This window comes from Rhinolophus sinicus, chromosome 7 (genome assembly GCF_057876585.1).
Source record: "Rhinolophus sinicus isolate RSI-liver-muscle chromosome 7, RSI-T2T, whole genome shotgun sequence".
Classification (NCBI taxonomy): Eukaryota; Metazoa; Chordata; class Mammalia; order Chiroptera; family Rhinolophidae; genus Rhinolophus; species Rhinolophus sinicus.
Window position 1 is genome coordinate 32,477,856 of NC_142507.1, and position 25,239 is coordinate 32,503,094.

At 38.2% G+C, this 25,239-nt stretch overlaps 1 protein-coding gene across 2 annotated transcripts in view; it reads right to left on the minus strand.

Moving 5' to 3' along the window:
- MRS2 (magnesium transporter MRS2) overlaps positions 1-24,755 on the minus strand; it is a 42,062-nt gene extending 17,307 nt beyond the window's left edge. The window contains exons 1-9 of one of the 2 annotated variants that reach the window (XM_074319115.2): positions 24,463-24,755; positions 22,599-22,672; positions 18,859-18,895; positions 17,249-17,361; positions 7,675-7,848; positions 5,878-6,008; positions 5,314-5,430; positions 809-961; positions 440-557 (exon numbers count right to left, since the gene is read on the minus strand). In XM_074319115.2, coding sequence (XP_074175216.1) covers positions 440-557; positions 809-961; positions 5,314-5,430; positions 5,878-6,008; positions 7,675-7,848; positions 17,249-17,361; positions 18,859-18,895; positions 22,599-22,672; positions 24,463-24,625 — 1,080 coding nt within the window. In that variant the 5' untranslated portion in view covers positions 24,626-24,755. The remainder of the gene's footprint in view (positions 1-439; positions 558-808; positions 962-5,313; positions 5,431-5,877; positions 6,009-7,674; positions 7,849-17,248; positions 17,362-18,858; positions 18,896-22,598; positions 22,673-24,462) is intronic. The other variant, XM_019716818.3, reaches the window with a different exon arrangement.
- Between the last annotated feature and the right edge of the window lie 484 nt (positions 24,756-25,239).

Below are 25,239 nucleotides of genomic sequence, written 5' to 3' on the forward strand. Positions count from 1 at the left end.
AAGAGATGTGCTGAAAATACAAGGCAACAATGACATGAAAAGCTCTGGCAATTCAGTGTCATGTTAATATGGAAAGGCAGAGGAGAAAAGTGGAAAGTGCAAGTCTTTGGGTTCAAATCCCGCCTCCATTATTTTCTAGTTCTGTGCCCTTGGGCAAATAACTTAAGTTTTCTGAGCTTCACTTTTCTCATCACAGTGTAACAATGTTTTGTCAAACTCTCCCTAGGTATAGTTATTCTTTGGGAAACATAAGGTAACCAACGTATATTTCTATCTGTGTTAGTACGGGGTCTACCAATACTGCTTGAGTTTTAAATGAATTAGAGTATTTTATTTCACTTGGGGAGTATACATGTAAAGACTTTTTAAAATTCATTTTAATTGATCTTCAAAATATTAGAAAAAAACCCTCTAAATTATTGAAATAATACATTCTCACCTCTTCAAGGGAAGATTCCAAATTCATTCCAAAAGCAACTCCCATTAGTCCAAACAGTGAGAGAGAGAAGGTTCCCATGGTCAACTGTAGGTTCAACCTCATCATCACATTGCGGTGGCTGGAGAGAACACCTAGTTAGATCAAAGGGCCAACGATACACAGCAAATCCACTAAATAATCTACTGAACACAACATGGATTAAATCTGTACCTTAAAACGAAAAAAAGACATACTTCCACGTAGTAGTTATAGATAATAATGATGGTGTAAGTTCTTCCAAAATGACAGTTACTTAAAAGCTTTATTACTTTATAATAACTATTTTATAAAGAAAACACTTACTGATTGTTTCATACAATGCTTTCTTACCTGTCCAGATTGATGAATATAATACTTTGTGAATCGTCGATTAGCACCCTAAGTTCCCGCGCGGCATTGGAAAGATCCTCAGCTAATCGGTAGTAGTTTTCCAGAAGCAACTCCATCTCTTCCGCATGGTCAATTCCAGTGCTGCTCTTTTCACTTCAATTATAAGAGTTAACGTAATTAACATGTTTTGGATATGTGCATCATACATTTAGTACCAAAAAACTTCCTGAAGTATTACATAATATTCAGCTACTAATGAAAACACTAGCCTTTGTCTTCTAGTGACTGAGGCAAATCTGCAAGTGGCTTTGTCACGGATCCTAAACACTGTACAGGCCACTCAAGGGCATAGGCCCCATCCCTATGCACAGTTAGCATCACTGTGTCCTACAGACCCAATTCAAGAGTTGTCTGTGCAAATACACACTACTATTTATAGGAAAATCCAGGTGTATGAATGCTGATGAATCAGTGCATATTAGTACAAATCAGGTAAAACAAAACCAAAACTAAAAATGAACATAAAGAGCATTTCCTTTCTGCAATCTATAGATTCAAGACAACCCCCATCAAAATACCAACTGCATTTTCCATAGAACTAGAACAAATCCTAAAATTCATATGAAACTACAAAAGACCCCAAATAACCATAGTAATCTTGAAAAAGAAGAACAAAGTTGGATGTATCACATGACCTGGTATCAAACTATCCTATAAGGCTATAGTAATCAAAATAGCATGATACTGGCATAAAACAGATACATAGCTCAATGGGACAAAAAGAGCCCAGAAATGAATCCACACCTATAAGGAAGCAAGAATATACAATGGGGTAAAGACAGTCTATTAAATAAACAGTGCTGGGAAAACTAGACAGACATATGCAAAAAATGAAACTGGACCACCTTATTACACCATATACAAGAATAAACTCAAAATGGGTTAAAGACTTAAATGTAAGACCCAAAACCATAAAACTTCTATAAGAAAACATAGGCAGTAAACTCTCTGACATTCTTCTTAATATTTTTTTCTGATCCATCTCCAAAGGCAAGGGAAATAAAAGAAAAAATAAACAAATGGGGCCACATCAAACTAAAAAGTTTTTGCACAGCAAAAGAAATCGTCAACAAAATGAAACACAACCTACTGAACAGGAGAAGATACTTGCCAATGATACATCTGATAAGGGGTTAATACCCAAAATTTAAAAAGAACTCATACAAAGACCCAGAAACGGAGAAAGCAGAGCGGAGGTCACACTATGGGGAAGACAGTTGGCATTCAAGGATGTGTTCACAGAATTCTCTCAGGAGTGGGAATGCCTGGACCCTGCTCAGAGGGCCTTGTTCTGGGATGTGATGTTGGAGAACTACAGGAACGTGCTCTCCCTGGGTAGCTCTCCTCCACATGATCAAGAAATTACAACCAACAACAACCAGTAATACAGGAGAAGTATTCTAAACAGTGAGTGATGTTTGGAAATCCTGAAAGACATATGAAAGAATTTAGGACAAAGACAGGTTCAAAGACTCATTCAATCACATCCCAGCAAGTGGCTGAGTTAGGATTTGCATCCATGTTGTCTGGCTGCAAAGACAAGCCTCTTAATAATGGTGCTACACTATCAACGCGGATTCTCTTCTTCAACTATTCAACATCTGTACTTAATTTTAGGAGTATCTCTTGTCATTTTAAAATGGGTTATCTGCATAGAAAATTGTGGTTATGGTAACCTTCTGTTATGTGTATACTGTTACTGCCTAGGCTAATATTAGCAATGAATATTTAATTAAGATAGAGACACACTGCGTACCACATAATCCTATAGGAAAGATTATTCAAGGTGAAGGTGGATTGATGGAGTCAAGAATGGTTTACTATTAGGATGGCTAAGGAAGACACATTTCCCTTTAGCCTGTAACAAGAGTAAAGTGATACCAACTACTGAGACAACTGCACAATGTGGTGGCTAGCTGAGCTATAGAACCGAAACATGAGTAAGAGATCAAACTTTTCAGGGTAGAAAATAAACTATTCTTAATTAAAGATCACATAATTATGTTTATTAATGGAGGGCTACTAAGGGAAACTATTAGAAATATGTAATAATTATTCAATACACTCAAAACACACATGTAACATTGAACTAAAAGCTATGGAAATACGCTCTTTAAATTGATACAGTAGATTTGTAGGCTAGGATTGAAACTGAATTTCAAAAATATAAATTAATTGAGATATAAAATACTAAAATAAAAACAACTCATGCCAAAAAAAGCAAACAATCCAATGAAAAACTGGGCAGAGGACCTGAACAGACATTTCTCCAAAGAGAACATACAGATGGCCAATGGACATATGGAAAGATGCTCAAGGTCACTAATCATCAGAGAAATGCAAATTAAAACCACAATGACATATCAGCTCAAACCTGTCAGAATGGCTATCATCAATAAATCAACAAACAACAAGTGTTGTTGAGGATGTGGAGAAATGGAAATCCTCGTGCACTGTTGGTGGGATTGCAGATTGGTGCAGCCACTACAGAACACAGTTAGGAGGTTCCTCAGAAAATTAAAAATAGGACTACCTTATGATCCAGCTATTCCACTTCTGGACATTTATTCAAAGAAAATAAAACAGTAATTCGAAAAGCTATGTGCACCACTATGTTCAATGCAGCATTATCTACAATAGCCAAGATATAAAACAATCCAAGTGCTCATCAATAGACGACTGGTTAAAGAAGAAGTGGTACATATATACTTGGCCATAAAAAATAAAATCTTACCACTCGCAACAACATGGATAGATCTAGAGGGTATTATGCTAAGTAAAGTAAGACAGACAAAGACAAATACCATGTGATCTTTCATTTATATGTGGAATCTAAAGAAAATAAACAAACAAAACAGAAAAACACTCGTAGATACACAGAACAAACTAATGGTTGCCAAATGAGATGGGGGTTGGGGGACTGGGTGACAAAGGTGAAGGGACTAAGGAGCACAAATTGGTAGTTACAAAATAGCCATGGGGATGTAAAGCACAGCACAGGAAATACAGTAAAAAATATTGTTAATAACTATGCATGGTGGCAGATGGGTACTAGACTTAATCAGGGGAATCAGTTCGTAAATTATATGAATGTCTAACCACTATGCTATATACCTGAAACTAATACAGTATTAAATGTCAACTGTATTTGAAAATTTTCAAAAAAAAAGAACATTTCCTTTCCAAGGTAAATACATGTCATTTTCATATATGAAGAAAATGTTTATGAATGATGTCAATACATAGTTATTTTGCCCCCTTTACCTATACAACTGCCCTAGGCAAGGGAGGAGAAGTGGGAATGAAGTACCTAGTAAGATAATTCTATTGTAAAGCCTATTAGAGGCAGACTGGCCTAATAAGCGAAGCAAACAAAAATTACAAGTGTGTTCAAATTTCTGTTACTATATCTTTCTGCTAGAATAGCCCTTTTTATCTTAATGTTTCCTTATTAGAATACAGATTAATTTCTCAAAATGCTTAAAAATCTGTACAGACTGTGAAAATTACAAGTGTCTATTAATTTCTGATATTGGTCTACAAAGAACAAAAATGAAATATTCTGAGTACCTAAAAAGTAAACAGCTGTGCCCAAATACAGAAAATGATTTCTAAATTTGTAAGAGATAAAGGTTTATAAGACGAGCATTTTAATATTACACTAAACTTAGAGAATATATGCCAATGTCTTACTCATCTTCCTTCACCCCGTGCTTTCCCTCCCTTGTGTGAATCTTTTTCTCTCTTTCACTGCACCCACTAGGTAAGTTATTTGGGCACGTGTGGGCCATTTTCAGTGGTCAGTCTTTTGTTTTAAATTTTACTGGGTAACAGTGTGTTTTTTTCTAGGACCCATCAGCTCCAAGTCAAGTTGTTGTCCTTCAATCTTGTTGTGGAGGGCGCAGCTCAGCTCCAAGTCCAGTCGCCATTTTTAATCTAGTTGCAGGAGGTGCTGCCCACCATCCCATGCAGGAATTGAACCGGCAACCTTGTTGTTAAGAGCATGCGCTCTAACCAACTGAGCCATCCGGCCGTCCACTGGCAGCTCAGCAAGCGCTCAGCTCCAAGTCATTGTCCTTCAATCTAGTTATGGAGGGTGCAGCTCATTGGCCCATGTGGGAATCGAACTGGCAACCCTGTTAAGAGCATGCACTCTAACCAACTGAGCTAACCGGCCGCCTGGTGGTGAGTCTCTTGAAGATAAAGGTGATGGTGTGTTTATCTTTATATTCATCACAGCCTAGCACAGTGCTGTATACACAGTATGCAGGCAATATGTTTATTACACTGAATTAGATGCAATACAACACAGGCAATAGTACAACTGAGGATGAAAAATGCCTATATTTGCTATTCCAGAAAAATGTTATGTTCTCTATAAAAAAATCATCCTAAGACAAAAGACTGATCCTAAGAGAGTAATAACAAAACATGACTGTACTTACAAGATGTGTGGGTCACTCCATTTAGTTAGACAGAGTTCCTCTAACAACTCTTCTTCATCCAAGATCTCCAAAATTGACTCTTTGAAAATTTTGATATCTGTTTCAAACTCTGAGAGACTGTAAGAGTATTGTACAGAAATGATCAATAACATAAACTTATAAAAACTTATCACTGTAAGAATAGTGCCTTCTTAGGGTATCTTATTAAGTAGATACATTCATGGTAAACATTGACTTATAAAAAAGTATTTTGATCTTTACCATGCAGATTAAGAATCAATTTCCAAACCAAAGCTACATTATAGAGCTGGACACAGCATTTCACATAAAATAGCTTTTCAGTAAACATTACTCTGTGTGCCCGTTTTAGCTCAATTTCCACTGAGGCTACTTTCCTACTTTGAAAGCACTCAGGTTAAGTCATTACCATTAGCAAGACTAGCTGGCATGTTAAAAACAGGTAATAATCACACTAATTTTGTATCTGAATTTACGCTAAACATTTCACTGTTGAAACTACTAAAAGAAATGTAAGATACTTGTGTCTAAATCACCAATGTTTACCTTTTGCCATTCTGTAGTAAGATGTGCAGTTTGCTTCTGTCTACAGAAGTGTGTCTGGGATCCACTAAAGCTTCCAATGTGTCAAGGATCAGGGGCTGCAAAATGCTCAGTTTTCCCTGAAGGGTGTTGATCTAGATAACAACATGACCTTTCATAAGAATTAAAACAACCTTTTTAGAATACTCAGGGTCAGGGAATCCTGATTATATACAGAAACCTAGAATAGTTAGGATGGTTGGTACCATTCCGGAACGTGGTCACTGCTGGAAGGCCTATTGCAGATGATTCAGAAACTCCATCTCCTGAGTTAAAAGGTAACCACGCATTATGTTGCTTCTAGGTTCTCATTTGATTTCTGGGAATTAAAACTTACAAGTGTTCCCCCTACAAATACTTGTTAGGAAAGGAATGGGGGACTGATTAAAATAAAATCTGCCACTTCATGGTTAAAACACAAACTTTGCATTTGGTAAACGATACCTATGCTCTATATAACAGAATACAGTTCAAAATTCCTATGAACAAAACTCTTTGAAAATTGAAACATAACTGGGACTTTAAAAACAAATCACTGTAAAAAGCATGTCTTATTATTCAGGTCAATGTAGGCACGGATGACATTTAGCAGGTGTGCACTGATATAGCTATACCAGTTAAAGTATTGAAATACTGCCATACCAGTTGGTAAACAGCATAAGAGTAACTGAATGAAGCAGTAAAATGAATGAGATAAATTCCAGCACGTACTCTTCATCTGAGCATGAGTCCTGTGAGGGCGCACTCAGCCTGTGCAGCCTGTCACTGATCATCATTTGTACCTTTTCTTTCCCTCTCCTGATTTTTCCCTGCGTAGTAACTGTGCTCCGACTAGTCGCCATCTCACTGGCTGGTACTATGATGCTACTGCCTAAGTAACCCGAGCAGGGAATGCAGCCATCTCCTACTGCCTCGGTAGAGCAAGGCAGACAAAAAAGAAGGCTATCAGGTTCACCCAATCCCCATCTGCTTCACGTCCCAAGTCCCCTCTACCCTCGTCCTCTTCCCACTCGGCTTAGCACGCTTCTAGCGTCAACTGCTTGCATGCAGCCCATTCCTGAATAGTACTATCTTGACTAATAGAGGGAAGAAAAGATAATGACAGATTTGCAGGGGCCAGGAAAGAAGTGACAAGCCTTGTTCAGGGCCTGACAGGATCCTGACACCCAGTGACTATCAATTGAATGGAGGAGTCATTAGAAGTGCACATGGTTCTTATGTCAAAATAGGTCTCAAAAAGAAACCATGATTTCACTGCTTCAAACAAAGGATTATACAAACAAAGAATGATTTGGAAAGTATCAGAATGATTTGATGAATGATTTGTGCTATAATATTTACCATGCGTAAGCACCTTTACAACATACATACAATTTAACGTAGAGAACAAAATGAAATATATTAAAACCTTCTTGACAGGTTCATTTATATCATATTTAGATGAATATTTTGAATTATCACCCCTGAATACAGGTATTAAAATTGTATAAAGGAGAGTCAACTTGAAAGGTGCTTTACCGAATGTCATAACATGATTCGCAAAGAGACTCTATATTCTACACCTAGAGACTTCACATCTATCTGACTGGGTCATCAAGTTTAAGAATTAATTACACTCTCCATACAGGACCCATAGAGATGTTTTTGTCTGGGGTGAGAGTATGGTTAGGGAAAGTGCCATTGAAACAATACCAACTTTGCCTACTCAATAGCATTCTAAAACCAGAACAAATTCAAGAAGCTAAGTAAAAACAGGCTTACCCAATACTGCAGGAGTGCTTCTATAGCTCTAAACTCAAAAGGTAAAGGGTATGTGACAAGTTGACCTTCTCCAGCCAACTGTGAAGGGAGTTCCCGGAACAGCCATTGCTCAAGATTTAAATTACGATAATCTAATATCAGAAGACATTCTGGAGTTATCACAGCTTTCAAATACTGTAAAAATAAAACAAAGAAATATATGTGTACATACACATACACACATGCACATATATTACAAGCTGTAGACTTGTAGGAAAAATATAACATTCATAAAATAAGATTTAATACTCTTAATTTTGGATTAAGCCTAAACTAAATCACTGTTCATTTGGTTTTTCAAGAAAAAACTCAAGACAGATTTGGTTTTGAAAAAAATAAGAAAGGATAAAACCAAAACATATGTGTGTATGTGTGTGTGTGTGTGTGTGTGTATATATATATATATATATATGTGTGTGTGTGTAAAAAGAAAGGAAGCCTTGATATCTCTAACTCACTCTCAACAGAACTGGAATTAAAGAAATTATGTATTTATTAAGACATCCAGAGTAATCGTGAGAAAAACAGGGAATAAAGGAAACAAGGTCTTCTTAAAAGTCATATATTCAGTACACTTTAAGAAAAGATTTAATAAATCATGATTAGTTTGGATGAAATGGGAAAATTTCCCTTTTAAAATATCATCAAATAATATCAAGCTAATTTGGAATTATGAAGATAAAACTTATTAGCCTTAGAACTCTAATTTAGAGCACTACGGACTTCTGGTCAAGATGAAGTAGATAAATGCTGTGCTCGTCTCCTTCCACGACCACATCAAAATTACAGCTAAATTATAGAACCACCCTTGAAAATCACCCGAAAACCAGGTGAACAGAAGTCCTATAACTAAGGATATAAAGAAGCCACGTCAAGACAGATAGAAGAGGCTGAGACACAAACCGGGCAGGTTTCACATCCATGGTGCAGCAATTAAGAATCAGAAGAGATATTTCAGCTGCGGAGGTTCCCCTGGAGAGCAAGTGGTCCTAGCCCAACACCAGGCTCCCCAGCTCACAGCACCAGGGCTGGAAACAGGAGTCCCCACAACATCTGGCTATGAAAATCAGTGGGGATTGCATCTGAATGAGACAGAGGGCTGCTGGAGTTCCAGGTATGTCACTTGAGGGGCCCATGCATGGACTCACTCCTGCACAGACTCACTCACTCTGGGCTCCAGTTCAGGGGTGGCAGCTTGACAAGCACTAAAAACATATGGGGAGGAGCTTCAGGGTGAGGGCTGGAGGAGCAGGGGTCAAGACAGCTCTCTCTGGAGACAGAAGTACTGCCAGACACCACTGTTCACTTGTTGAGCTATCCCTTCACCCAGCCAGCAGACACAGGCAGGTGCCAAATTTGAGTCTCCATCAAAGTGGCTAACACTTCCACCCTGCCCTGGTGATGCCCTGAAACCCTGGCCACCCAACTTGCACATCCAGACCGAGCAGCTTCCAGCAGCTTTTTCACATAAGCAACCTGCCTTGGTTCACACTGCAGATTTCTTAAAAAATCACTCAAAGCTCCACAAACCCCAAACAAGTAGTGGCTGGCCTTGGTGTGCACTGTATATCTTGCTAAGTGGCCCCAATGGCAGCACAAATAGCAACTGGCCTCAACTTGCATTATAACTCACATCAGGTGGCTGCAAGCCTGGCATAAGCTGGAGCCAGTGTTGGCTTGGATTGTAACTTTAAATGAAGTGGCCACAAACCCAATACAAGAGGCAGGTGGCCTCAGCTCACATTATGGTACCCACCAAAGGGTCCCAAGCCCAGCACTAGTGGCAGCTAGCCTCGTTTACAGCACAGCCTCTCCAATGCCTGCAAGCCCAGCACAAGTGGCAATAAACTGCAGATCACTTTGTAGCTCCCACCAGGCAGCCCAAGGCCAGGCACAGGCGGTGAATGACCTTGGCCTGCATCACAGCCCCTCTCAAGAGGCTCCAGAACTAAGAGACCTGGTGACCAGCTTCACCATAACACCAGAGCACCACCTAACCACCTACACAAACGACACATCCGAAAGGCAGACTCAGTTGGCACCAGAGCCCCACTAAAGTGACTTCTGCTCGTGAGATCCATCCTGGCACAACAGCTTGTCCTCCGTAGTCACAGCAAGCCCTTGCAGCCGGTCAGCCTGAGGGTCACTCCCACCTACTGATGTGCCAACAGCAATCAAGGCTCAACTACAACAGTAAGAGACACACAACCCACAAAGGGGACACCCTAGAACACCTGCTCAGGTGAGCCCAGAGACTGTTATCACTGGGCCCCATCTTCTACTTAAGGCCACTCTGTCAAGATGGGAGATGAAGCAGACCTACCTAATATATAGAAACAAACACAGGGAGGCAGCCAAAATAAGGAGACAAAAAAACATGTCCCAAATGAGAGAATGGGACGAAACTCCAGAAAAAGAACTAAACAAAATGGACACAAGCAATCTTCCAGATAAAGAGTTCAAAACACTGGTTATAAGAATGCTCAATGAACTTAGGGGAGGAATCAAACAAGATGAACCAAAAGAGGCCACACCAAGACACATCATAATTAAAATGCCAAAGGCTAAAGACAAAGAGAGAATCTTAAAAGTAGCAAGAGAAAAGCAGTTAGTTATGTACAAAGGCGCTCCCATAAGACTGTCAGCTGATTTCTTTTTTTTGAAGATTTTATTGGGGAAGGGGAACAGGACTTTATTGGGGAACAGTGTGTAGTTCCAGGTCTTTTTCCAAGTCAAGATTTTGTCCTTTTCAATCTTAGTTATGGGGGGAACAGCTCAGCTCCAGGTCCAGTTGCTGTTGTTAGCTGCAGGGGGCATAGCCCACCATCCCTTGCGGGAGTCGAACTGGCAACCTTGTGGTTGAGAAGACACGCTCCAACCAACTGAGCCATCTGGGAGCTCAGTGGCAGCTCAGCTCAAGGTGCCTGTGTTCAATCTTAGTTGCAGGGGGCGGAGCCCACCATCCCTTGTGGGACTCGAGTAGTCGAACAGGCAACCTTGTGGTTGAGAGCCCACTGGCCCATGTGGGAATCGAACCGGCAGCCTTCTCGGCGTTAGGAGCAGGGAGCTCCAACCACCTGAGCCACTGGGCCGGCCCTGTCAGCTGATTTCTTAATAGCAACTTTGCAGACCAGAAGTGATTGGCATGACTATTCAAAGTGATAAAAAGCAAAGACCTACACCAAGATTGCTCTACCCAGCAAAGTTATCATTTAGAATTGAAGGAGAAATCGTTTCTAAGACAAAAAAAAGCTGAATGAGTTCATCAACTCCAACCCACTACTACAAGAAATATTAAACGGAAGTCTTTAAGTAGAAAAAAATAAAAAATATGAATGAAAAAATATAGAAAAGAAACATTACTCACTGACAAAGGCAAACACTTGGTAAAAGCAGTGGATCAACCAACTATAAAGCTAGTATAAAGGTTAAAAAGCAAAAGTAGAAAGATCATGTGTAATTACAACAATAAATTAAGAGACACACACAAATACACACAACAAAAGAAGTGAAAAATAATGACAAAAACATAGACGTTGAAGGGGTGAGTAAAAACAGTGGCGATTTTAGAATGCATTCGAACTTAAGTGACCATCAACTTAAAATACACTGCTATAAACATAGCATGGTATATATGAAGCACATGGTAACCACAAGCCAAAAAATCTACAAGAGATATACAAGAAATATAGAAGAAAGAATCCAAACATGACACTATATAATCAACATACAAGGAGCGTAAGAGAATAAGGAACAGGAAAGAACTACAAAAAAAAATCAGAAAACAATTAATAAGATGGCAATAACTACATATCTATCAATAATTACTTTAAATGTAAATGGACTAAATGTTCAATCAAAGACACAGGGTGGCTAAAGAGAGAAAAGCACAAGACATATGCTGCCTACAGGAGGCCCACTTTAGATCAAAAGACATATACAGACTGAAAGTAAAGGGATGGAAAAAGATTCCATGAAAATGGAAATGAAAAAAAGTTGGAGTAGCAATACTTATATCAAACAAAATGGACTTTAAAACAAGGGCTGTAACAAGAGACAAAGAAGGGCATTTCATAATAATAAAGAGACCAATTCAAGGAGAGGATATAACGCTCGTAAACATCTACACACCCAATGTAGGAGCATCTCAATATGTAAAGCAAATATTGATGGATACAAAAGGAGAGATTGACAGTAACACAGTCATAGTAGGGGACTTTAATACCCCATTGACATAAATGTATAGATCATCAAGACAGAAAATCAATAAGGAAGACAGTGGCCTTAAATGAACATTAGATCAGGTGGACTTAATTGATATATTTCAAGCATTTCACCCCAAAGCAGCAGAATATACATTCTTTTCAATTATACATGAAATATTTTCCAGGACAGAACACGTTAGGCCACAAAACAAGTCTCAATAAATTTAAGAGGACTGAAATCATACCAAGCATCTTCTCTTGATCACAGTGGTATGAAACTAGAAACAATTACACGAAGAAAACAAACACACACATGTGAAGGCTAAATAACATGCTATTAAAGAATGAATGAGTTAACGATCTAGGAAGAAATCAAAAGATACCTTGAGCCAAATGAAAATGAAACGACCCAAAAATCTATGGGACCCAGCTAAAGCAGTTCTAAAAGGGAAGTTCATAGCAATATAGGGCTATCTGCAGAAATAAGAAAAATATCAAATAATCTAACTTTACACCTAAAGAACCAGAAAAAGATCAACAAAGCCGAAAATCAGTAGAAGGAAATACGAGTAATAAAGATCAAAGGAAAGAAACCAAATAGTCTAAAATAACAATGCAAAAGAGCAATGAAACCAAGAGTTGGTTCTTTGAAAACATAAACAAAACTGCTAAACCTTTAGACAGACTCATTAAGAAAAAAGAGAGGGCACAAATGAATAAAATCAGAAATGAAATGACAACAAAATATTAGCAAACTGAATTCAGCAATACATTAAAAAGATCATATACCATGATCAAGTGAGATTTATTCCCGGGATGCAAGGTTGGTTCATATTTGCATATTAATGTGATACAGCACTTAAAGAAAAATAAAAATCATATGATTATATCAATAGATTCAGAAAAAGCATTTGACAAAATCCAGCATCCATTTATGATAAAAACTCTCAGTAAAGTGGGAATACAGGGAACATACCTCAACGTAATAACGGCCATATATGACAAACCCACAGCTAACATCATATTCAATGGTGAAAAGCTAAAAGGTTTTCTTTAAGATTAGGAAAAAGACAAGGATGTTCACTCTTACCACTTTTATTCCACATAGTATTGGAAGTCCTAGACACAGCAATCAGACAAGAAAAAGAAATAAAAGGCATCTGAATTGGAAAGAAAGAAGTAAAACTGTCATTAGTTACAGATGACGTAAAACTGTAACTAGAGAGAACCCTAAAGATTCACCTAAAAGTTATTGGAAGTAATAAATTAATTCAGCAAAGTAGGATGCAAAATTAATATTCAGAAAGCGGTTGCATTTTTAAATACCAATAATTAACTATCAGAAAAAGAAATTAAGAAAACAATCCCATTTACAACTGCATCAAAAAAGAAATAAAATACCTAGGAATAAATTTAACCAAGGAGGTAGAAAACCTGTACTCAGAAAATTATAAGACACTGAAGAAAGAAATTGAAGATACAAATAAATGGAAACATGTACCATGATCACGGATAGGAAGAATTAACATGGTTAAAATGTCCATATTACCCAAAGCAATCTACAGATTCATTGCAATCCCTATCAAATTAACAATGGCATTTTTCACAAAACTAGAACAAATAATCCTAAAATTCATATGGAATTACAAAAAAACCCCATATAAACACAGTAATCTTGAAAAAAAAAGAACAAAGTTGTTGGTATCACATTACCTGATATTAAACTATACTACAAAGCAATAGTAATCAAAACTATAGTAATTAAAACAGCATAGTACTGGCATAAACACACACACATAGATCAATGGAACAGAACAGAGAGCCCAGAAATAAACCCACACCTATATGGTCAATTAATCTACGACAAAAGAGGCAAGAATATACAATGGGGTAAAGACAGTCTATTTAACAAATGATGTTGGGAAAAATGAACAGATACATGCAAAAGAATGAAACTGGATCACTTTCTTACCCATATACAAGAATAAACTCAAAATGGGTTAAAGACTTAAATGTAAGACCCGAAACAATAAATGCACTATAAGAAAACATACGCAGTAAGCTCTTGATGTCATTCTTAGTAATATATTTTTGGATATGTCTCCTTGGGCAAGGGAAACAAAAAGAAAAAATATACAAATGGGACTACATCAAACTAAAAAGTTTTTGCACAGCAAATGAAACCATTAACAAAACAAAAAGACCAGCTACTGAATGGGAGAAGTTATTCGCCAATGATAAATCTGACAAGGGGTTAATATCTAAAATATGTAAGGGACTCATACACCTTACCACCAAAAAAACCCCAAAACACAAACAATCCAATTAAAAAGTGGGCAGAGGATCTGAATAGATATTTCTCCAAAGAGGACATACAGAGGGCCAATAGACACATGAAAAGATGCTCAAAATTACCAATCATCAGAGAAATGCACATTAAAACCCCAATGAGATATCACCGCACACCTGTGAGAATGACTATCATCAATAAATCAACAAACAAGTATTGGTGAGGATGTGGAGTTGCTGCACTGTTGCTGGAATTGTAAATTGGTGCAGCCACTATGGAAAACAGTATGAATGTTCCTCAAAAAATTAAAACTAGAACTATTATATGACCCAGCAATTCCATTTCTGGATCTTCGATAAAATCCAAAACAGTAATTTAAAAAGGTATGAGTATATGCGCCTATACGTCCACAGTATCATTCTTTGCAATGCCAAGATATGGAAGCAACCTAAGTTCCCATCGAATGGATAAAGATGTAGTACATATATACTATGGAATTTTACTTACAGCCACTATGGAAAACAGTTCAAATGTTCCTCAAATAATTAAAAATAGGAGGTGGCCAGATGGCTCAGTTGGTTAGAGCGCAAGCTCTTAACAACAGGGTTGCCGGTTTGATTCCCACATGGGTCAGTGAACTGCGCCCTCCACAACTAGACTGAAGACAACAAGCTGCCGCTGAGCTTCCTGAGGGGAGGCCAGATGGCTCAGTTGGTTAGAATGCAAGCTCTCAACAAGGTTGCCATTTCAGTTCCTGCATGGGATGGTGGGCTGGGCCCCCTGCAACTAAGATTGAAAATGGCAACTGGACTTGGAGCTGAGCTGCGCCCTCCACAACTAGATTGTAGGACGACTTGGAGCTGGAAAAACACACTGTTCCCCAATAAAAAATTTAAAAAAAATTGCTTAAGAAAACCCATGAAAAAAAAATACTACTATATGACCCAGCAATTCCACTTCCGGATATTCAATAAAATCCAAAATAGTAATTTGAAAACATACGAGTATATGCACCCTATGTTCACATTATTTACAAAGCCAAGATACGGAAGCAACCTAAGTGCCCATCAAATGGATAAAGACATAGTACATATATACTATGGAATATTACTTAGCCATAAAAAAAGACTGAAATCTTGCCAGTTGTGACACATAGATGGACCTAGAGGGTATTGTACTAAGTGAAATAAGTCAGACTGAGAAAGACAAATATCATGATTTCACTTAGGGTTCCCAGGCAGGAATTCCCGCCTGCTCTCAGGAATTTTTTTCACTTTCCCGTTTCCAAATCCCGAGAAAAGTTGGTCGGGAAATCGGGAAAATTGGCTCCTTGAACCCAGTAATACTCACAATGGGAAATAAACATACTACTCACAATGCATCTCTTAGACATTTTTCCCATTTATCGCTGGGGTTCTGGGTGGGAATTCCCACCCGTTCTTGGGAATTTTTTCCACTTTTCCGTTCCTGAATCTCGACAAAAGTTGGTCAGGAAAATCGGCTCCTTGAACCCAGGTGGTTGGTAGTATCAGCTGTCACTTTGTGGAAACGATTAATCGTGGAGAACAGAAAACAGTTTATACCTCAGGATTCAGGAATGGGAAAGTGAAAAAAATTCCTGAGAACGGGTGGAAATTACAGCCTGGAAACCCTAATTTCACTTATACGTGGAATCTAAAGAATAAAATAAACATAACAAACAACATACAGAGAACATTTTGATGGTTGCCATATGGGAGGGGTTTGGGGGTTTGGTTGAAAAAGGTGAAGGGATTAAGAAGTACAAATTACCAATTATAAAAGCAATCGTGGTCATATAAAGTACAGCACAGGGAATATACTCAATAATATTGTAATGGCTATATTGTATGGTGTCAGAAGGGTGCTAGATCTAGCAAGGCGATCACTTTGTGGGTTATATAAGTGTCTAATTGCTGTGGTGTACACCTGAAATTCATGTAATATCATGTCAACTGTAATTGAAATATTAAGAAAATAAAATAAAAAAGAACACTGAAATTAGAAATTTATTCAAAAAAGAAAGATGGCATCATTTATATTAGAAGAGTAACAGAGAAGAGTAGCCTGTGGCCACTGTATCAGTGACATAAAAATTAGGGTTTTTTTTTACATTTTTTCAACATTTTATTGTAATTTTTACACAGAAATGTTGATAAATTATACAATGAACAGGTATATACATACTATTTATATAACTAAAATTCTACTAAAGTTGCTTTATTACACATTTCTCTATCTGTTCATCAAATAAATACTGTTCTAAAGGGTGCTAGCTACTGATAATAAAAGTGAAGAATGTTTCCTGGAGAAAATCACCTGCAAGAAGACTACTTCCATCTTTTAATTTTATATTTTATTAATTCTAGATAAATGGGCAAAAACCAGCCATCAAAGACTTTTGAAGAAAGCCAAGTCTCATGTCAATGCAGGGCCAATACCACTAAGACCCGTCTGTGACTCCTCATCTATTTCTGAACCGCAAACCTTAGCCCAACAAAATAACTTATGTTCATTTTAATTCTAAATCACTAGGGAAAGCCAAATTATATTTGGTGTACTCTGAGTAGGCAGAGGAAGATACAATGTATTTTAAAAAGCTTACCATAAAAATGAAAACATTTAATTTATATTCCTGGGCTATCTGCAAAACCAGAATATGTACTTGGTAGATAAAGTTATAATCACATATAATTGTATACAACTGAAAATGTCTATTATAAATCAAGCTTCTTTCTCTTATCATTTCAGAAGCTCGAGATTAAATGTAAACAGAGAGATGGAGACCATGTCAGAACTTTCCCAGCATAGCCCAGAGCAGTGCCAAGCCTGCTGAACATATGTATGTAATCCATATAAAATGAGTTCTACTCCTAACATGTTACATTATAAAATATCCTATGTTTTACATAGCTCTTTTCGTTATAAAATTACTTTTAACCCAGGTATTGATCATGATAGCTAAGGAATTAACTTTCATAAGACTGCAGTGGAGAAATGCAGATGAAATAAAATCCTTTACCTCCATTCGCATGATAATCCTATTGTTTCGGGTGGTGATGCTCATTAAATGCTGAAACCTCAAGTCTCTGGCTTGAAGACCTAATTCTTGATATAAGTCAGTTTTCTTCCTTTCTATAAAGGAAATATTTTCAATAAAAAGTGGGTTAGAGAACCATATGACTTCACTGATATGTGGTATATAAAACTGAAAACAACAAAAGCACAAGATAAACAAATGAAGGAACAAAAACTCATATAGTTTAGGGGTTACAAGAGGGGAAGGGGGGCTCTAGAAGAGGGTACACGGGGTCTAATATATGGTGATGAAAGAACTGACTGGGTGGTGAACACACAATGTGAGATATAATGTATTACAGAACTGTATGCCTGAAATCTACATAACTTTACCAAGTGTCACCCCAATAAATTAAAAAAAAAGTGGGCTAAACCACTCAACAGAAGAGTTTAGATTTTTATATCAGAGCACCTCCTCCATTCCCCCACCCGCCAAGAGAATTTTCTATTATTACCAGAAACAAAAGCTAAAATGAGTCTTTTTAACACCCATTTTTACCTCAAAAACATACTCAGGTTAAATCTGGTCAAACTCTAATTATTCTTTTCTTCTCATACCCATACTTCATAAAATTTCTCTGTACTTGGGACCAATATAAAAACCATAGCTATACATTATTAGAACTTAGAGAGTATGAATTTCTAACTCTAGAGACAGGTCATCTTTTTTTAATACGAATTATACAGAACTACACTCTTTTATTCTCACTACATTATCATCTTTAGTATTTTAAATTTGTGAAAAGTTCAATTTTCTTTCTTCTTGGAATAATACAAAAATGAGAAAATAAAGTCAGTTGTCACACTAGATTCTCCAACCTGAAAACTAAATTTATTACCTAAAGCAAAAAAATGACACTGGTTATAGTATTATCTGTACTTGTAGCATCAAACCACATCTGTGACAGAGCTCTAAGTAGAACAATCTTTTGAAGGAGACACTGAGCAAAAAACACCCAAAATATTTTATTACGATCTCAGGAACAACAGGAACAGGATCATGAAATTGGAAGTGAATGGGAGATCCGAAACCTGCCTCTGAGGATGGACAGTAATACTTTGTTTCATTTTAAAAAGTAACTGTCTACAAAAGCAATCATCAGCAGAGTTCCATCTGACTACCGTGCCTTCTCTCCTGCTTTTTGTCACCCACTACAATGTCAGAGGTATTATGTGATTCCCCCTTAAACATGGTACAGAAGATGAGTATGAGGACTAGGGCAGTGAGAATAAAGAGCAACAAAAGGGATGAGTGCTTCTCTGTGTTCCAGCTGCACTCCAAAATATCCCTTTACATCCTATTAAAGCAAATGTAGCTCATGACAGAAAAAAACAACACAAAACAAAACAAAACTGGGACAATATGCATGATCCAGGTATTGCCAGTTCCAATGAGGACTGATGGACAAATTCTGAAGGAAGTTCTCCTTCATATAAACACCCATACACTCAAAGAACATTCTACTCAAAACACTACAATTTCTTGATTTCCATCAGAATTCACTCATTCACTGATTTAAAAAGGTGATTTAGAAGAAATTTGAAGATACTTACCAAAAGAAGTAACATTTCCTTCTTTGTCAAATTTTGTCTGAAGAGAGATAATAAAAACAAAATATTATTTCCTCCCAAAATAGTATGCTATTTATGGTATTATAACATATGGCACTGATATCTCCTAAACACTGAAATGCAGATATAAAGGCTAACTGCCCTCCTTTAGGTTAAATTCAGTTATGAGTTAAAGGTTTTTTCCTTTGCTAGGACAAATCTGACCTGGATTAACTATCTTGGTTCCTCTGGAAATGTGATAAGAGTATTAGTTGTGTTACTAGGCAATATTGCTTACGGTAAAAATGTCCAATGATTGGTAGACTGCACTGGACTGGGAGGCCGATGAATGAATTACAGACACCTGGTGGGAAGCCATGGGTGCCTTTCTGAGTGGTGGCTCTTATAACTGGCCATGTTCCTTGTGGGAGCCTTGGATGTGCCGAGATGGTTACAAGAGATACTGGCACTAGAGGACATGGGAATTCTAAGCCAAGGCGGACCTCACACCCACCTGAGAATACTGTCTCATTGCACCTGAGCTGTAACAGAGGGTGCCAGAGTAACCCCTGGATGGCTGCAAGGACTTCTCTTGAAGAGGGAACATCTGATGCTGTCCTTCTGCATTCCCTATCTTTTATCATTTAATAGATTGGGACCAACTTGGCTTATCTTGTGAATCTAAGTATCTCCTGGAGGCTGTGAAGTCTCTCTGGTGGGCACTGCTGAACCAATAAAGATTTCCAGAAAGGCATCTTCTGATAGTTTGAAGAAAGAACACGAAGCAGAAAAATTTCCTAAAGCAAAGGGAACATTTTTCTGTAATACTGTCCACAGCCAAGTTTGAAGATGTCAAATTATAGTTGATGAATCACTATGTACCAGGCTGTAGTATTAAGCATGTATTTTCACCCTGTTCGAGAAAAGCATCCGAGGAGCTGGTTTGGGAAACGAGGGTTTTTTGAATACTTGATATGCTAAAAATCATTTGAATTTCCCAGCCCCTCCAAGCCTGCTTGCTTCAAACTGGCCAGCCCCCACTAGCCAGATTGACACATTGCGTTTCTCACACAGGGATTTTGTACAACTGGGATTCTCAATTCAATGCACTCTGCAATGGCTAAGAAAAAGTAAAATAAAGTGAAAAGTATAAAAAAAAAAAATGTATTTTCAGAAAGGTATATTCTTAGATATAGTTGCAGATACACTCCAAATCCTGGGTTATTACTATGGAAATATATTCATGCTGTGTTAATAATAATAATAATGCCCCACAATATATAGCTGGGTTCTCATCAGTAAAGATGACTGTGACTATATATAATGAGTACCACAAAACATAAGTATAAATGGGAAATTTACATCAAAGGAAACTTTATGTTTTATGTAATAGACTAGCTTTCCTCCATATATTTATTTCACAACTAATATCTGCTACAGAAAATTTGAAAATCAAGACAAATAAAATTATTCACCTGAAATGCCAATTTTAGAGAAAACCATGATAATATTTCACTGAATGTCTTTACAGACCTTTTCCTATTAAACATACGAGGTCAGACAATTAAGTTTGCGAACTCATCCTAGAAAAAGTGAGACATACCTCACTGCTGAATATCACCATGGTCACCTTCGAAGTACTGCCTTTGGGAAGCTATGCACTGACGCCAGTGCCCTGTACACCCTTCAAAGAAATTTTGGAACTCTTTTTCTGGAATGGCCATCAGAGCTGTTGTCATATTACCCTTAATGTCCTGAATGTCATCAAAATGTCTTCCTTTCAATATTTTGTTTATCTTTGGGTAAAGAAATCACTGGGGGCCAAATCAGGTGAGTAGGGAGGGTGTTCCAATACAGTCATTTGTTTACTGGCTAAAAACTCCCTCATAGACAGAGCAGTGTGAGCTGGTGCATTGTTGTGATGTCAGAGCCATGAATTGTTGGTGAAAAATTCAGGTCATCTTTTTCATGCAGCCTTTTCAGCACTTCCAAATAGTAAACTTGGTTAACTGTTTGTCCAGTTGGTACAAAGTCATAATGAATAATCCCTCTGATGTCAAAAAAGGGTTAGCAACAGCGTTGCAACAAGTTCGCAAACTTAATTGTCAGACCTCATATTCATGTTACAGACTTCTTTGCAGTCTCTCCTCAACTTTAAACTTAATATACACTGAATATTTTTGTATCTCAATATTTATCTGTGTCATTTGCAATGGGACTTTTTCTGCTTAAAAAAAGATCATAGAAACTACGTTTTCTTAAAATGTTTATGTAGCAATGTAACTTAATTACCAAAAGTGAGGTGATTAGCTCACTTTCTAAACTCACTTTATTTAAAACACTGTCAACTGATTTTGAGTGTTACTGGGAGACAATATTTCACCTGCAAAGAACCTTTTCTCAATATTTATCATCTGATTTTGTATTCTTGTCTAACTAAACTGGACAACTCTTCTAGAACACTGAGGAACAGTGATAATTTTTACAGGTAATTCTGGTGATTATCTTCTTCTGTATCATTTATAAAGAAAAGTTCTTAGTGTAATAAGCCTAAATAACAATGATAATGGCTGATACACATTAAATGCTTATCATGTGTGAGACACTCTTTTAAGCATTTTATATATGCATATTAAACTCCACAACAGTTCTATAAAGTAGCTACTATTATTCCCAGTTTACAGATGAGAATACTAAGGCACAAAGATGTTATAACTTGTCCAAGTCCACCCCATTAATAATAAGAGGCAGAGCTGAGATCTGAATTTAGGAACTCTGACTCAGAGCAAGCACACTTATTTTTAATTTAAAAAAAAATTTTTCAATTACAGTTGACCAGTCTCGACATAGCTTCTTCTGTGTATGCTTAGTTATAGGACTTCTGTTCAGCTAGACTGCAGGCAATTCTCCATGATGGTTGTTCCGTAGTTTAGTTGTAGTTTTGATGTGGTGTTGAGAGAAGGCAAGTACAGCGTTTACCTACTCTGTCATGTTGACTGGAACACTTCAGCACATTTATTTTTTTAATTAAACTTTTTTTTAAAAAATTGAAAGCCTACAAAAATGCTGCAAGAATATTACAACCAATTACAACATAACTTTTAAACAGAATCACCCTTTCTTAACAAATTTTGCTCCAATGGCCTATTTCTCTCTCTAAATATGTGTGTGATACACACAACTCTTACTTTATTAATTTTTGTACTGAACCATTTCAGGGACATTGTCCCTCTATGGTTAATAACTTTCAAGGACTTAATAGATTCATGGGGAAATCCTGAGTAGAGGCATACCTGGTTTTATTGTACTTTGCTTTATTGCTATTCACAGATGCTATGTTTTTTCACAAATTGAAAGTAAGACCTTCCACCAGCAAAAAGATTATAACTCACTTTATTGCGATGCCTGCTTTACTGCAGTGATCTGGAACCAAACCTGCAATATCTCTGAGGTCTGCTTATATTCAAGTAGGAAGCACTGAACTGTGATTGGAACGACCTGCTCCAGTACTAAAGAGCTGCACAGTCATTAGCAAAGTTTCAAGACAGCTGTTAAAACAAATCTAGCTGGCACTCACATCACTAGCTAATAAGCAAAACACAAAGACAACATGACTTTTGAGTATAATGATTCACTATACAACAAAAAATAAGTAATATCTTGGCCAACCAGTCCAACCCAGTTAACTTAATAAGTATGGGAAGTACTTTCTGTAAGTTATCAAACATAGTATACATACTCACCACAGTAAACACTGGAGCCACACTGGCTAAAGTGGCTTGAGAGACATCAGAAGTTCTAAACCGGTGCATTTCACCTGAGGGATGAATTAGAGAATTCCCTGTGATCATATGATTGGTTTTGCACATATAGCTAAGACACAACTCTCATATTATGTGGTCTTCAGACTATTTTACTATTTTCTCAACCCTTTTCCTAGAGAAAAAGAAGAAACACTCATTTTAATATTTCTAGGTGGTTACATTAGGTTTAGCACGGAATGATTTTTAAAAGCAATTGCTTAGGTGAGGCATTAGAATGATTTATGGATTCAATCATCCTTTTTCCTTTGTAATCATTATTGGTATCTCACAGTAGGATGAACAAATGTATAACACAGTGTTCTGAGATTAAAAGAAAATGTCCATTCCTTTTTGCATGATTTAAAAAGGCTCTTCATGTAAATTGGTAGATATATTTTTAAAAATATAGACCCCAAGTACCACTTGACCTTTCAGCATGCCAATATCAGGATTATTTGCTTGACTTACAAACTTTTATTTCTTTGTATTAACTTATTTTCCACAGATACACTACACACTTTATAATTAATACTTATCAAATAACCACCTGAACTGGAATGCGGACCCCACTGAATTGGAATGAAGACAAATCTTTACTTGAAAATAAATGAAAAACATGATTAGACTGAGTTGAAAGTGAGCTCTGAAGTATAACCAAGTAAATTTAGTATCTGACAAAAAAACAGTTCAAAATACTAAACATAAGAGGAATCAGTAGAAGGTGTAAAAATACTACCCGTTATTTTATGTTTCCAAAGTAGTTCAGCTGACTCCACATAATGTGCAGCTATATTCTCTAGCCTTATTCCTTCTCATTACTTACATTTAATGACGTGTAATTTGTTAGCACCTGAAGTTTGTTTTCCTTTTATAAAATACAAACTATATTATAAAGGTCAGCTGAATAGTGGTAAACGTCAGAGCTATAAATCAGCATTTGCTAATCAGTTACAAGTTAGATAAAGCATTACCAGGACAGAGATTTTGAATTTAAATATTTGTCCTAAAACATTACGTGGGCTGAACCTGGGTTGGGAAGCACTATCAAAGGAGGGACTATGGGATGAACCCAATTCAGACTCTCCACTGAATATGGGCAAAGAGGTGGAGATGGTGGGTTACTTTGCGAGGCTTTTGAGAGCACAACTACGTATCTGAGGGCAGTACAACACTGAGAAGCCTATACATTTTAACGCCTTTTGTTTCTCAGCAATAGTAGTATCCACGTTCTCACGTGTGAAAATGTTATATGGTCACGCTTTATCATTTGATGAAAAAATGAACAATTTAGATTCTTCCTTCCCGCCTCAATCCCCAGATGTGTTTAAGTGCACATCTTTCTCAGGGCAACAAGTCTCACTTCGAAAGGACCGCGTTTCTTCCCACACCCTACCTGAGCAACTGTGTGCACAAGGAAGAGGTAAAAGACAAGGAATAAAAACTAATGAGTAGTATTTCAGGTTGATGAACCCAATTCTGACTTCAGAACTAAGTGCGACTAAGGGTGAAATAGGTTTTAAAAAAACAAACCTCACCAGAGCACTTAGGCGGGGAGATAGGAACACAGGGCGGCGAGGAGAGCAGGGCGCGGGCACAGCCGAGTTCGGGACGGGGGCCGGGGCTCGCCCGCGCCCCTGGGCTGACAGACCCCCAGGTGCAGCCCCGGAGGCCGAGGCTGAGGGCGCGGACGGGGCGGCCTGCTACGCGGGTGGGGCCTGAGGTCATCGTGGGTCGGCGTCCCAGCGCCGCAGGACAGAGGGGAAGCGGGGAGGCTTGCAGCTGGGGGGGGAGGGGGGGGCAGTACCTTCCAGGCGGGGCCGGCGGGGTCTGCACAGCAGCGCAGCCCTGCTCCCTCCCAGGAGCCCAGCGGCGCGCCACGTCAGGCCCCGGGCCAGGGCACAGAGGCTGCGCCGGCGCAGCCCCACCGCGCACGGCAGGAACCGGGGCAGGCTCCGCAGGCACTCCATGGCGCTGGAACCAAGCGGAGGCAGCAGCGGCGCCGCACACCGTCATGCCGACTCCGGCGGCTCAGCCCGCACTGCGTGACCCCACGCGAACGCCGAGGTGCGCCCGCGCCGCGTCCTGAGCGCGCTTGGGCGGGACCATGGGAAGCGCTCCTTTGTCGCGGAGCTGTGACGTGTGGGGGGACAGGTGGAGGGGTGGGGCGCGTTCACCCGAGAGAGCGGGCGAGTCTAGATTGGACTTTAGGGCCCTTGAAGGGGTCTGGCTAGCGCATGAGGTGTCGATTATTTCTGTTAATTAGTAATAGTTTGTTGACTGTGTGGCAGCCACGTGCATACTCTGGCCTGCGTGCCAAGATGGAAGGGTATCTACTGAAGGGAAAAGAAAGAACCGGAGAGCTTTGTTATAAACATACAGTTCTTCCTGTAGGGTTCTCGCAATTGCGTGGAGCGGAGAACGTCCATAAGCCCTAGCTCCTCCCATAAACCCTCCCAACTGTTTGCTTCAGGTTCCAGTTTATCTTTATCAAGTTAAACGTAAAAAAAAATACCCAATGTATGTGTAATGCTTTGCAGTTTCTGGAGCATTTTCATTCATATGATAAAGTCTGCAGTTAGGA